The sequence below is a fragment of the Lepus europaeus genome, chromosome 3, assembly GCF_033115175.1.
Source record: "Lepus europaeus isolate LE1 chromosome 3, mLepTim1.pri, whole genome shotgun sequence".
NCBI classification, from domain to species: Eukaryota; Metazoa; Chordata; class Mammalia; order Lagomorpha; family Leporidae; genus Lepus; species Lepus europaeus.
This window is the reverse complement of record NC_084829.1, coordinates 2,600,919-2,616,449: the sequence shown is the minus strand read 5'-3', so window position 1 is coordinate 2,616,449 and position 15,531 is coordinate 2,600,919. Positions and strand designations below refer to the sequence as shown.

The 15,531-nt window shown below is 43.3% G+C and overlaps 1 protein-coding gene across 2 annotated transcripts in view; it reads left to right on the top strand.

Annotated features, from left to right (window-relative positions):
* GMDS (GDP-mannose 4,6-dehydratase) overlaps positions 1–15,531 on the top strand; it is a 632,400-nt gene that overhangs the window by 314,579 nt on the left and 302,290 nt on the right. For both annotated transcript variants that reach the window (XM_062187315.1, XM_062187317.1), the window contains exon 7: positions 5,830–5,957. In XM_062187315.1, the coding sequence (XP_062043299.1) occupies positions 5,830–5,957 (128 nt within the window). The remainder of the gene's footprint in view (positions 1–5,829; positions 5,958–15,531) is intronic.

The window sequence follows — 15,531 nt, the reverse complement described above, 5'->3', positions numbered from 1 at the left end:
TAAAACAAGCTTTAAAAAGAACAAAGTTGAAAAACTCATACTTCTTGATTTTAAAACTAGTCACAAACCTGTAGTAATCATATATAGTAAGTCGTCATCTAGTGAGTCTGTGTGGGACGCGCCTGAAGGACAGATGTGTAGATCAACAGGATAAAATCAGGGGTGAGTGTCTGCCACAGCAGTTATGTTGCTGTGTGAGATGCCACGTCCCGTCAGGGTGCCTGGCCTGTGTCTGCGGTGCTCTGCCATTGATTCGTCTTCCTGCACACCTAGGAGGCAGCAGATGATAGCCCAAGGACTTGGGTCCCTACTGCATGTCTGGGAGACCCAGATGGAGTTCCAGGCTCCTGGCTTCCACCTGGGCCAGTCCTGACTGCTACAGACATTTGGAGAGTAGGATAGCAGATGGGAGACATTTCTGTGTCTCTATGCCTTTGTCATACAATGAATTTTTTTTTAAAGTATAGAATTTAAAATCAGGGGCCAGCACTGTAGCACAGCGGGTTAAAGCCTCGGCCTAAAGTGCCAGCATCCCATATGGGCACCAGTTTGAGTCCTGGCTGCTCCACTTCTGATCCAGCTCTCTGCTATGGCCTGGGAAAGCAGTAGAAGATGGCCCAAGTCTTTGAGACCCTGCACCCACATGGAAGTCCTGGTTTCAGATCAGCTCAGCTCTTGCCATAGTGGTCATTTAGGGAGTGAACCAGTGGATGGAAGACCTCTGCCTCTCTCTGTAACTCTGTCTTCCAAATAAATAACATAAATCCTTAAAAAAAGAATTTAGAGTCATAAATTACATTTGTGATTAATTTGTCAAAGGTAGCAAGACAACTCAGTGGAGAAAGAACAACCTTTTCAACAAATAGTACCAGGATATCTGTATGTCCACATGCAAATGAATTTGGATCCTTTCATCACTCTGTAAGCAAAATTTAACTTACAGTGGATCAAGGATCCAAATATAGGAACAAAACCTATGACATTCATAAAAGAGAATGTAGGAGCAACTCTTTAAGACCTTTGGTTAGACAAACCCATTTGAATATAGCACCAAAATTATATACTACAAAACAAACAAATTGGACTTCAACAAAATTAAAGACTTTCTGTGCTTCAAATGGCATTATGGATGAAGTGATAAAACTGCCTTTAGAATGACAGAAAATATTTGTAAATCCTATTTCTGATAAGAGATATGGATCCAGAATATGTAAAAAACCCCTATAACTGCCTAATAAAGACATGTAACCCAGTTAGAAAACAGGCAAAGGATCTGAATAGACATTTCTGCAAAGAAGATAACAAGTCACCAGGAACACACGGGGAGACAGATGCTTGAGATCGCTGGGTACTCCGAGGCATTCCGCTAGGTCCCCTCCAGGACAGCTGTAGGCGAAAGGGTGTAACCAGTGTCAGGGAGAACGTGGCGAAACTGGAACCTGTGTTGCTGCTGGTGAGAATGTAAGGTGGCATGGCTCCTTTGGAAAGCAGTCAACAGATCCTGCATAAGTTAAATAGAGTTACCATGGGACCAGGGAGTCCACTTCTAGGTGTATACCCAAAAGAAATTAAAACAAATCTGCAAGGACATTTGTGCTGGATGTTACAGCAGCGTTGTTCACCATAGCCTAAAGGAGGAAAGACCCAGGCGTTTGCTGATGAAGGGATAAATCAGTGTGCTCTCTCCCTGCAATCAAATGTTATTTAGCCAGCAGAAGGAGTCATAATAATAAATAACTATTGGCTGGCGCCGCGGCTCACTATGCTAATCCTCCACCTGCGGTGCCAGCACCCCAGGTTCTAGTCCCGGTTGGGGCGCTGGATTCTGTCCCGGTTGCCCCTCTTCCAGTCCAGCTCTCTGCTGTGGCCCGGGAAGGCAGTGGAGGATGGCCCAAGTGCTTGGGCCCTGCACCCGCATGGGAGACCAGAAGGAAGCACATGGCTCCTGGCTTCGGATTGGCACAGCGCGCTGACCATAGCAGCCATTTGGGGGGTGAACCAATGGAAGGAAGACCTTTCTCTCTGTCTCTCTCTCTCTATCTCTGCCTGTCAATAATATAATAATAATAATAATAATAAAATATTATTTAGCCAGCAGAAGGAATAATAATAATAAATAAATATTATTTAGCTAGCAGAAGGAATGATGTCTCCTTTCAGCCACGAAGTGGATAACCTTGAAAATGTTATCCTAAGGGAAAGAAGCCTGTCCCAAAAGACCACAGACTGTATGGTTGCGTTTATATGAAGTGTCCAGCACAGGTAAATCCATAGCAACAGGAGTCGATCAGTGGTGGCCTAGTTTTGGGGCATGGGGGAGAAATAGCTAGGGACTGCTAAGGGGCACGGGGCTTCTTTTGGAGGTTATAAAAGTACTCTTAAAATTCATTGTGGGTGATGACCATAGAACTCTTAATATACTAAGTGCTATCCAAGTGTAGACTAAATGGGTGAGAGGTATGATGTGTGAGTTATAGCTCAAAATAGCTGTTTCAAATAATAACGTGTAAAATCAAAATTTTAAGAACTAGAAATTTTGACTAATTATCCAAGATAACTTCTGGACCCAGACAAGAATGGATATACAATTCTAGTGCGACATTCAGAATCCCAGTACTGAAAGAACTTGAGCATTGTAATTACATAGATCTTACTCTGAATCCCGTTTTAGAGTGGCCAAATTCCGTAGTCTCTGAATCTCAGCTGCTTCATGTACAAAATCAGTTCTTAGTCCTTGGGTTGCTCTGGAAATTCAATGAGTTCTCCATGTAAAGAGCTTAGCGTTGGGCTGGTGCCGCCGCTCACTAGGCTAATCCTCCACCTAGCAGCACCGGCACACCAGGTTCTAGTCCCGGTCGGGGCGCCGAATTCTGTCCCGGTTGCCCCTCTTCCAGGCCAGCTCTCTGCTGTGGCCAGGGAGTGCAGTGGAGGATGGCCCAAGTACTTGGGCCCTGCACCCCAAGGGAGACCAGGAGGAAGCACCTGGCTCCTGGCTTCGGGTCAGCATGGTGCGCCGGCCGTGGCAGCCATTGGAGGGTGAACCAACGGCAAAGGAAGATCTTTCTCTCTCTCTCTCTCTCTCTGTGTGTGTGTGTATGTGTCTCTCTCTCTCTCACTGTCCACTCTGCCTGTCAAAAAAAAAAAAAAAAAAAAGCGTAGTGCTGACGGTGACAGCCGCCTTGAGGTGGTCATCATCCTGGGATTGTGGTGAAGGTTGGAAGAGGACTCTTCCCTGTCCTTGCGTGTGCTGCTCCTTCTGCCTTGAGTGAATCCCAACCTGATCTGCCCCTCCCAGACCTCACCAGGACACTCAGTGCAGGCTCCTTTCCTGGTGAGCACTTCCGACCAAGTCTGGTCACTGAGATGCAGGCCCTGACTCCATCCCCCTTGCATGCCTGTCTTTCATTAGTACTCAGGACTAGTCTATCAGCCTCTCTCCCACTCTGCGTGCTGCCCGAGGGGCTGCTGCTTGTGTGTCCGGCTCTGTACGTGGTCGGCTGAGCACAGGGTTAGTACTAGTTAAAGGCAAGTGTGGCAGCATCAGATGCTTCTGTTTGACTCCTAAACGTTAGTTTATTGATCAGCAGGAAAATCAGGTCTGTTCTGTATTGGGAACTTTGTCTAATACTTCGGCATCACTAGGTAATGAATATACTTTGAGATCATAAAAGAGCCCTGAGTCTGAAAGACACACAGCAAAAATCCCGAGTTTAGTTATAAATTTAAATTTGCCATGAGTTCATAAAAAATAGAAAATTTAAAACTCTTGTCATAGATTTAGAATAATTTTTTCAAATAATTATATCTATTTTGAAAAGTCTGTTGTCATTTTTAAAAAGATTTTATTTATTTGAGAGGTAGAGTTACAGCAAGAGGGAGAAACAGAGAGACTGCCATCCACTGGTTCATTCCCTGAAAGACAACCGCAGTGACTGGAGCCGAACCCATCCAAAACTGGGAGCCAGGAGCCTCGTCCATCCTCCCATGTGGGCGCAGGGGCCTAAGCACTTGGGCCATCTTCCACTGGTTTCCCAGGCCATAGCAGGGAGCAGGATCAGAAGTGGAGCAGCCGGGAGATGACCGAGTGGCCATATGGGAGGCCTGCGCTGCAGACTGAGGTTTAGCCTATGATGCCATAGTGCTGGCCCCAAAAGGCTGTTTGAATCTCCATGTGGTTTATTAACTGCCGTGAAAAGTTGAAACTTTGAATTTCTTTATGAATCACTAAGGGAAATTGAGAATTTGGATTTCTGGAAATTGAGAATTTTGGATTTTTTTTTTAATGATATGGCATTGATATAAACCTGTATACCAAGCTGTGTAGTAAGTGAATCTGTGTTTCAACGTGCAGTAGGCCGTATTCTAGCCCAAATGTAGAAAGCATATTTAGCAATGCTCTCCTGTTCCTGTGCCGGTTTCTCCGGGAGCTGAGGCTTTCATCACGTTTGCCTCTCTGCCACATCTGCACACCTGCAGAGATGGCTGCTGCTCTGTGGTACATGATCGTGCTCGTGTCTCTTACCTGGCAGGAAGGCACTGCTCACTGGTTCCAGTGTGTGTGCTCGCCTTGAAAATCTGTCCTTAAATGTTCTCTGATAACCTTGCCCAGATACAGGGGCTGATATAAAGTTGTCTCAGAGCATCTTTAAATTTGGTCATTGTCTTTTGAAAGTAGGTATGGGATGGGTGTTGTGGCACAGCAGGTTAAGCCGTTTCTTAGGACACCATGTTCCATATTATGCCATTTGGAGTCCTGGCTACTCTGCTTCTGACCCACCTTCCTGCTAATGCACCAGGAATGGCAGCAGAAAATGACCACCCAATGGGAGAGCTGGGTGTGGAGCTCCTTGCCCCTGGCTTCAGCCTGGCCCCATGCTGGCCCTATCCTGGCTGTTGCTGCCATCTGGGAAGTGAACCAGTGGCTGGAATCAACCAATCTCTGTCTTTCTCTCTCTCTCTTTTTCTGTCACTTGGCCTTTCAAATAAATAAAACAAATAAATCTTGAAAAAAAAAGTAGAAAAGTATAAAGAGTGTCATTAAACACCGGAGATCATGAAAACAATTTCAGAACTTTCTTCAGCTTATGGCACCTTTCATCTAATCATTCCAGACTACTTACGGAGCACTGAGAGCCCTTCTGTGGATAGCAAACAGCCGGTAGGAGCCACGGCAGCGAGTGCAGGGCGGAGCACCGTTCCATTTGGAGCCAGGTCCTACTTTGTATTGGGTGGTTGTGCAGATTTTTAAGCAAGAATGATCACTTGTTTTGTTAAGAAAAAGGCAGCCAAATAAATTTCTTTTTTGTTTCCTTTAACTAGTTCTGCCCTGTGAACTAAGTTACTTTCCCCCTCCTCTCCCCCACAGACCCCAAAATAGCTTTATTAACAGGAATATATGATGTTTGTGTTCTTAAAAAAAAAAAGCAGGGTGGTCTTAGATGTCTGTCTTCCATTCTGGCATTTCCTTTTATACAACTCTTTTGAATTTTCTGTTTAAAAACTGGCATTCCAATAGCTTTTCTTTGGCCTGATGCCTGGGTTGCATATTGAAGGAGCAAATTAGGAATGTTAAGACATCCCCCAAAGAAAAATGTCTGTTATGAGAGTAGAGCTGGTGTGACACTTAGAATTAGGACTTCTTAACTTGTCTAAATGACAGTTAATGATCTTTTCTCTTTCTCTCTCTCTCTTTTTTTTTTTTTTTCTAATATTTTGAAGGGGATTGAGAGGAATGAAAGAATTGCCCAGAGGCCAAGATTGGGTTTGGTTCACCAAACTGTTAAATGTCAAACGTGCTCCACTGATAATACATCTTTTGTCTCTTTTTAGGAGCTAATTTTGTTACTCGAAAAATTAGCCGGTCGGTAGCTAAAATTTACCTTGGACAACTGGAATGTTTCAGTTTGGGAAATCTGGATGCCAAACGAGATTGGGGCCATGCCAAGGACTATGTGGAGGTAGGAACTGATTTATTACATTCTTAAAAGTACTGTATCAATGGATGTTGAAATGCCAGCCTCTAGTGAAAACGCGTGGCCTAGAGGTGGTGGCACACGAACCTCTGCTAATGCAGACATGTTCTAAGTCATAGTACTTTCACTTTAAGACACAGTTGTTCAGGAGTTACATGTAGCTTACTGATTGTTACTTGAACAGGGAAATCTTTTACAAGTGTTCATTTAATTGTTTAAGACACAGGTGTTGATCAGTACTTTGGATGATGGATGGGTAGATAAATGAAAAAATGTTTGAATTGTGGACTTTGCTTTACAGGTTCCTACCTAACCCATCCCCTCGTGTTGCACTTTGTCCTTCCTACCCAGTACTCACGTTGTAGGACGTGTTTCATGGAAGATACTAATTCTATGTAGTTTCCATTTGTAGAATCAAAGACCTTCAGATTTGCAAAACTATTCCATTACATTCTGCTAAGGGTAATGTTACTGCGGGACTTTTAGCTTCTGCTGCTGAGTCTGGTTTATCCCTCTGTGTACTTCTTAACTCACATACCTGTGAACTGTGTCCATCAAATAGAGACAGATACCGAGATCCTAACAATGATGCTGTGACAAAACAGTGGATATAGCTAAAGGGAAACCCAGACTTTGAGTCTTGGGATTCCTAGACAAGGGAGGGGCTTGGGTTACATGTGCACGTGGTGTGAGTGTGCTTTGCCCTGACTAGCGTGCTTGCAAATCTCCATGTTGTTCTGTGGTCTCTCCAGAGGATCACGGTGGTGGTCGTGTCCATCTCCCTGAGTGCTTGTTCGAGAGTCCTGTGCTTGTGTGCTCGCTTCTGTTCTGAATGACTGCTGTCTAGGAAGCAGGATCCAGCTCCCTTGTTCATTGATGAAACTCCCAGAGAAGCTTGAGCGTTTACAAGAGTGAACTAGTAGTTGATCTGCCGAGGCAGAGGTTAGGTTCGACCGTGTCTTTACTGTTGTTTGTAACAATTAAAACTGCATGTGTGCTTGAGCACTTAATACTGATTAATATGAGCACAGAATTACTTCTGGCTTTAAATTTTGAACAGAGTAACATTTAGATCTTTTAAATATGCTTTTCTAAGTTAAAATTACAGGAAACATTTTATGACAATATTCCTTGGATGTATTTTAAGAATTTTAAATCAAAAGGCCGGCGCCGCGGCTCACTAGGCTAATCCTCTGCCTTGCGGCGCCGGCACACTGGGTTCTAGTCCTGGTCGGGGCGCTGATCCTGTCCCGGTTGCCCCTCTTCCAGGCCAGCTCTCTGCTGTGGCCAGGGAGTGCAGTGGAGGATGGCCCAAGTGCTTGGGCCCTGCACCCCATGGGAGACCAGGAGAAGCACCTGCTCCTGCCATCGGATCGGCGCGGTGCGCCGGCCGCAGCGCGCCTACCGCGGCGGCCATTGGAGGGTGAACCAACGGCAAAAGGAAGACCTTTCTCTCTCTCTCTCACTGTCCACTCTGCCTGTCAAAAAAAAAAAAATTAAAAAAAAATTTTATATCAAAAAAGGTTGATACTTCTAGAAATTATTAAGAAAGTGGAGAAAAAGAACTGATGGCAGAAGCTGAAACTTTTTGTCTAAGTAGCTTAACCTACAGAGAAATGTGAGACAAGTTGCTAAGAGTGAGCATGTAGTTTTCTCAATCATCCCATTTTAGCATAGTCTTCACACCATCTGTACATGCTTAGAGTTGTGTAGAAAGCTATGTAGGTATCCCTCACTATCCACATTCTTCTTCAGATTCAAGCCCAAGTAGATTAAATTTCATTCTACTTTTTTGATTGATTGATGTGTTGGAGGTCAGCAACCACATAGATTTTGATTGTGAGGGCAATGTTGTGTCCCAGTGTTGCCAGTGCTTGTTACGGGTTATGATCTTTTCTTCTTTATGCTTTGTATATTTCCCATGTTATTTGAAATCAACGCATGTTAACTTTGCGCTGGGGCATGGGGTGGGAATGACATTTTAAAAATAAATTTAAAAATCCAGCCAAAGTGATTGGGACTGTGAAATAGGCACATAGGTGATGAGAAAGGCTTCTGTGAACCACTGGTTCTGCTGGCATCTTCCTCCCCACACATGAGGGCTGGCCCTGCTGCTGGAATAGCCCAGATCTTGGCACAAAGGGCCTACATTTGTGTTCATAGAAAAGGAAAATATTTTGGCTCAGATATTTGAAAAAGGTTGTCCCAAATGAAGTCATTTTCATAAGTGCTTGACAAGACGATGTCTGTACAGCATGCCCAGGAGCCGAAATACCACCCAGGAGTGAGGCACTCGGGCCCTTCCGTAGAAATGTGAAATTGCCGGATCCCACAGGGAGCGGTGCACACACATGAAGGGAATTCATTCTCCTTGGCATCAGACTCGCTCTGTCCCATGAAACCAGTGGGTTCTGTGGATGCAGGGTTCTCCTGGGTTCTAATGGCAACATATGTTGATGATTGATGGAAGAAACATTGTACAGCCCTCATTTATGTGTTCCGGAAGAAATCTAAATGTCTTGATTTCTAAAAAGGTACCATTATTAAGTAAGAATTCATGACTTTGCTACTCTCCATTTTGAGAATTATTACCATTCCTTGAGATTCTCAGTGTATTGAATGAAGTTCCCTCAGAGATTTATGATTAACAGTAAATTTTTTGCCAGAATTAAATCATCAGTCACAAAAATGAAAAAAGAGAAGCTTTGTTTGAAAGACACGTGCATCCTGATACTATAATCAACTTTAGAATAAAGTGTTTGCAAATACAGATAAAACAACCCATAATAATGTCTCATTTGTGCACATTTAATTGTGTAGTCCTTCTCATTTATACCCAAAAATACTGGTATACATTTTGGTTAAGTGACATACTTTTTTACTTGTAGATGAATTTTTATTTGTAGATAAATTTTTCTGATGAAGAGTCGCTTTGTGCTAGCAGACAGGGTGTGGTGCTCCCAGCCTTGCCAGAGAATTGCTCCTCAGCCTTAGACAGGTTGTGGTATCTCAGTTTACCCATCTGTGAGAAGGACATAGTGACATCCTGTAACAAATCAGCAGTACTGTGAAAAATACACACACACACACAGGGAGCATACCTCTGTCTTATAAACATTGTTGCAACAACTTGTACAAAGTCATTTCCTGTTGCTGATAACAATTCATTAACATCATTTACAATTTTGCTTCATAGATCAAAATGTTTTAAAATTTAAATAGCTAAGAAGTATTTCAACCCGAAATGACGAATATAAAAACTATATTAAATTATATTATACTTCAGAATCAATAAGTCACAGGCAGTTACATATTTTCCAGTCTTTTATTAAGTATAGAATGGAGTAAATTTGATTATGACCACCACCCATTTACCCTTCACCAGATTCTGTATTAGTATCTTCAAATACTGTTGCAAGGTTAAAAAAAAAAATTACTGTTTAAGTGCTAATGGCTCGCAGTTGTAAATATCAATTTATAGAAACACAAGGTAGCAAAAATTTGCATTTCTTTTTGGTTGCAGTTCAATTCAAACTTGTAAAATATTTTTATCTGATTAAATATTCTTTTAGTTTGCATTAATATAAAGAGAACAGGTATCATGTAGTCATAGATTGGGAGAAGCCATACTTCTCTCCCTCTTTCCTTTCTTGCCATCTTTTCATTTAATTTTTGCAATAGCATACCTTTAATTTACTTTGTAATCACAGGCTTAATGTACCACCAACCATAATGTTCAGCAGGTAAAAAAATGCAAAGACCATTGTTCACATGAATATCCAAAAGGACTATAAAATAATCAAATCATAAGATGCCAGTTTCTTTCTTACACTTTTTCTATATTCTATATTTACTACTGCATATCAGAGAAAACATGTTTGTCTTTTTGGGACTGTCTTATTTCACTAAGCATAATGGTCTCCAGTTACATCTACTTCATTGAAAAAGACAGGATTCCTTTCTTTCTTATGGCTGAAGAGTATTCCATAATGTACATATACCACATTTTCTTTATCTAGTCATCAGTTGATGAAAATCTGAGTGAATTCCATGTCTTAGTTATTGTGAATTGAGCTTCTGTATACATGAAGGTACAAGGAATTCTTTCATGTGCTGATTTCTTTTCCTTTGGGTAAATTTCCAGGAGTGGGGTGGCTGGGTCCTATGGTAGATTTCTTTGCAAATTTCTGAGGAATCTAATGTTGTTTTCCATATGGCTGTCCCCGTCACAGCCTGTTTTCCTGCCTGCTTTCTTCCATTTGCATTGAAACAGCTCCTGGTCTTCATGAAAACCTACTGGGGGCACTCAGCACACGTTCCGGCAGACTCTGCGCTCAGCTTCCAGCAGTGGAGCACTCTGCCTTCTCAGTGTCCTTGTGCACTCGGCGGATCTAGAGCACCGGCCACCAATGGCAGGCGTGTAAGCTTCTGCCAAAGCCGACAAGACTAAAAACAGTCTATACTGACAAAGTCAAGCAGATTTCTTAATCATAGGATCAAGTTCTCACAACTCGTGATAAAATTATGATATATGAATGTGTACTATTATCAGCTAAGGTTGGTAGATTTCCCAAGCTTACTGGCCTTGGAACCCCTTTTTTTAAAAAAAAAAAATCATTTATTTATTTGAAAGGCAGAGTTAGAGAGAGAGAGACAGAGATCTTTGATCTCACTTTCATGAATGTCTAGAACACAGCAATAGCCAGAAAATATTGAAAGTTAAGTTCATTGGTAAGGGCCAGACCAGTTGTATCTTCAAGCTTTCACCACACCTAAGGAGGTCACTTGCTTTGGGGACACACAGGTAGCCAAGAGAACTAAGTCCGTGCTTTGTGGAGGGCTCAACAAAAGCCATTCGTAGAGTGGTGAGAGGCTTTCCTGCCCAGGCCTGGCCACGCAGGTCCACAGGCAGCCCTGGGCTGTCACATTGTTTGCAGCAGGCTTTGAAGGTCATCAGGAGCATAGACTGGATAACAACTAAGCTATTCTTCGAATCAGAATTATTGAATGGTGACACTTTTTCTATGCCAGAAGCTTTACTGAGGACTTTACATAGGCTTTCATGTATAACAGGCGCAACATTCCTGAAAGGCAGACAGTACAACACATCTTCACTGTGCAGATGAAGGAGAGAGAGGGCTTCAGTGATTGTTCAAAGTCATGGCCAGAAAAGGTGAGTGAAGCCAGAACTCCAGCCCAGAAGGATGCCTGAGCCGTGCTCATTGGTGCTGATGTAAGGAAACCGGGGTTGGAAGCAGCAGGACATGGGTAATCTTCCACCTGCAGAGAGACAGAGAATTCAGCTTTTCTTCCTTTTTCCTTCCTGCCCTTTATGATCCAAGGAGAAGAGAAATATCAGATCTTACAAACCCATGGTTCTGTGTATATCAGGCGAAGGTGCTAAGGGTGTGTCTGGGCAACATGTGTGCTGAGATTTGCATCCCCCTCTGTCCCTTGTCCTCTGACCAAGCTGGTGAGCCTTCATTACAGCTGATACCGAGGCCTGTAGGAAACCTGGGAGCCTTTGGCAGACAGATGTAGACCAAACAGAGCTGGGAAGAATTAACCATTGTCCCCATCCTTTCTTCCCTGTCCATCAGTTTGCTGCTAGCATTTTGCATCCTGTGTTGTGCAAATCTGCAAGGAACAGATACCATTTAAATTTCTGAAACTTTTTGCTTACTGCAAGTTCGTCATCATCAACAAACTGTGTGTGTGCACACATGCGCGTGCACAGGGAGGAGCAAATAAAAGTAGCATCTTTTGGCGTTTCATGTATTTCAAGTGTTACTGATGCCCAAGTCCATTCTTTGGCAAGGTCTCCTCTACCTGATAGGGTAAGGCTGTGTTTGTATCATAAAGTGACCTCGGTTCACAAAGAGGAGGACTCGGTTGAGCTCAGCCTACCTGCATCATTCCTGCCTTTGTGGTCCACTGGGAGGTGACAATGCCTGCAGAGTTCCCAGGGGTGTTTACCAGGAGACCTGTTCTAATAGAATCCCTGTCACATGAGGTCAGTAATGGGATTGTACTCACCCTGGGGGGCCTCATCCTTGCTTGGAAGAAAAATATATCAGTGCCTCCTCCTTCAATGTGCTACAATACTCACTGCTGTTTTATTTTGACTTCTTATTGAACAGTGACTGTTGCTTTAATTGGAGAGAGAAATCTCCTAACCTTCTGGAGGTTATTCAGAAAATAGTAGAAATGATTAAGTAGACTCCTTTACCTGCATTGAGAAGAACAGGCTGGGTTCTGTGGTCAACAAACCAAACATTAGAAAGGCAACCCAAGGACCTAATTGAATGTGGAAGAGGAAAGAATGCCATTTTTGTAGACACAAGAAAAGTTTGTCCAATTTCCAATATCTTTGCAACCTAAAATGTTTAGACTAAGCAACCTATTCCTGTTCCAAAGGAGTGAAGAGAAACTGTGTCTGTGAGCTGGCTGTAGAAAGTGTTCATGGTCGTCCCTCAGTCTCCACAGGAAACTGGTTCTAGAGTCCCTATAGATACCAAAATCCATAGCTGCTCAGTGGCCTACATGTGCATGTAACCTCCACTGTTCTCCTGTACGGTCTAGATCATCTCCAGTTACTCATAAAACCAAACACAAGGTAAACACTATGTAAATGGTTGATATCTTGTATTTTTTCAAGAACAAGAACAAGAAAAAAGTGTCTACAGGTTCACTGCAGACACAGTGTTGCCCCCTGCTTACTTTCTGTCCCAGCTGGCTGAACCCGTGGATGGAGCACCTGGATAGAAAGGGCCAGCTGAGACACAAATTCAAGTGACTGTGGTCCCTTTTCTTCCTTTGTATCCTGTCATCTGTGGTTGTTTCTTCCATGTCTTACAGCAAATTTTTTTTAAGATTTTTTATTTATTTATTTGACAGGTAGGGTTACAGACAGTGAGAGAGAGAGACAGAGAGAAAGGTCTTCCTTTCATTAGTTCACCCCTCAATGGCCGCTATGGCCGGAGCTGCATGGATCTGAAGCCAGGAGCCAGAAGCTTCCTGGTCTCCCATGCAGGTTCAGGAGCCCAAGCACTTGGACCATCCTGCACTGTTCTCCTAGGCCACAGCAGAGAGCTGGATTGGAAGAGGAACAACCGGGACTCAAACCAGCACCCATATGGGATGCCGGCGCTGCAGGTGGAGGATTAACCTGGTGCGCCATAGCTGGCCCCCCAAATTTTTAACTTCTCAGTGTATTGTTTGAAATAAGCCACAAAAAATGGAAAAATTCATAAGTGGATATTTCATCTGGTCAGATCTTTACATGATTGGGAATGACATCACAGCAGTAGCTGTGCCCCAGATCAGAAATATCGAGCCTTGATTAACCATTGTCCTAACAGAAGACACTCGCGTGATCCATATTTCAAGGACAAGGTATTCATTGAGTGTTCATCCACAGATAATTTAGAAAAATGAGGGCTATTTTCAGCTTGGTTCTAAACATATAAAATTGGACATGTGAGAAGAGCAGTTCTCGGCAAGCCCGTGTGTGTGTGTGTGTGTGTGTGAGGTGAAAATGCACGTGGAATGGAGTTGCAGGTTCTGTAGCACAGGCCCCGTGGACGTGTTATGAAATTGTGTAAATGCCGTTTGGTCCTAATAGGCAGCAGTTAACCACATTAAAGTGGAAGCCTGGTCTCCACCCTCAGTCACTCCCACTGAGTCAAGTGCCATCATACGTTGTGGATCACGAAGAGATCTTGTAGCTAAGAAAGTCCCAGCTCTAAAGCTGAGAATAAACGACTCGGAAAGCAGCGTTGAGATGGTGCTTTCCCTGCTTAGCTGACTTGCTGGGAATCACCCTGAGGACAGTGTTGAGATGATTCTTCTCCCACCTGGTTTGCTTTCTGCACTCTTTTACATTTCCCCAGTTCATGAGACCCTGCAGGCTTCCTCCTTCCTCCCAGCTGGACTTCCGGGTTGGCCCTTCCCCTTCCTCTTCCTCTCCAAGCGCTGTCCTCCTGCTCCCTCTGCCCCCACCCTGCTCCTCAGCCAGCTCATCTTTCACTGGTGTCTCCCACTTTATGTCGGTTTCCACCCATGAGTAAAAGCTGACTTTAATTTTAATGACAGGACCATTCATATGATATAGTTGTAATTGCCTCATAAAATATGACATCACCTAAATTCAGTGATGAGTTTGCTTACAGATGGTATATATTCAATGCTTCCTCCTTACACAAATGCACTCTGGAACAGGCAGAAGGTATTTGCGATCAAAGCAGTCTCCTTGTGTTCCTTGTCCGCAAACACCATACGTTATTCTTGCTCTTTCCTGCTTATTACATGCTATAAAATGTCTCTTCTCTTATTCTTCCTGAAGGAACCCTAGCAGTGAAGCCTCAAAAAATTCTTACTCTTTGGTCTTAGATAAAGAAAAACATGTGTGATCGCTTCTGTGAGTGTTCTGTCATTTGCATTTTTAAGATCTGTTCTTTTCCCTACCTGTTGACTTCAAGAAAACTAGGATAATTGGTGGCTTTTTGTAGCCAGTTTGATCCTGAAATCTCTGGAGTTGATGTCATGGTGATCTGTCCCACTCGGCGATGACCGGACCACTGGTCTGGATATGGAATAGGTATGACAGGAAACAGAAAAAGCTATGGTGAAGAAATAGGATGTTTGACACTTTGGCTAGTAACTTAGTTCCAGGACCTCCTGTCCTGTGGATTATTGCAGTTAAAGAATATACAAAAGCCACGGTTGGGAGCCGGTGCTCTTGCTCAGCTGGTTAAAGCCACGGCCTGCAGCACCCGCATCCTATATGGGCACCAATTCAGGTCCCAGCTGCTGCACTTCCTATCCAGCTCCCTCTACTGTGCCTGGAAAAGCAGTGGAGGATGGCCCAAGTGCTTGAACCCCTAAACCCATGTGGGAGAGCCAGATGAAACTCCTGAATTCTGGCTTTGGCCTGGCCTGGCCCAGTCCAGCCCTGTTCATTGTGGCCATTTGGGGAGTCAACTAGCAGATGGAAGATCTTTTCTCTGTGTCTCCTTCTGTCTCTAAATCTGCCTCTCAAATAAATAAATAAATCTTAAAAAAAAAAAAAGAAGCCACTGTCCTCTTGAATCCATTTCCAAAGAGTTTCCCTGTGTTGCTTCAGAAACTGTGGAAGTAGCTAAATATGCCACAAAGGGAAAAAGAATTTGGAAAATAGTTAAGTGAAGGTCTCCTTTCTATTTTAGAAAAGAAAAAGAATTAAACTACCACTAAGCCCAGCTAATCCACAAGTTTAGTTTTATAGAAGCAGAATTATCTAAAGGCGAAGCTGAGAAATCCTTTGAGAAATTGTCTTTGTGTTGTTGGTTGAAACCTCATATGGAAATTATTAGTAAAGTTGTCAAAGACAGAGATGAAATTACTCCTTATAGCTTCCCTAAGTACTCTCAGAGTTAGGTGAATTATTCACATCACTTGGGCTTCTTTCTCTATTTATGTAGAGAATGGCTGGGCTTAACCCATCACTGTTCATTACTTCAAGCAGAACCTGTAAGGCAGGAGACTCCGAGGGTGAAGGCCGCCCCGGGGACCCTGGGCT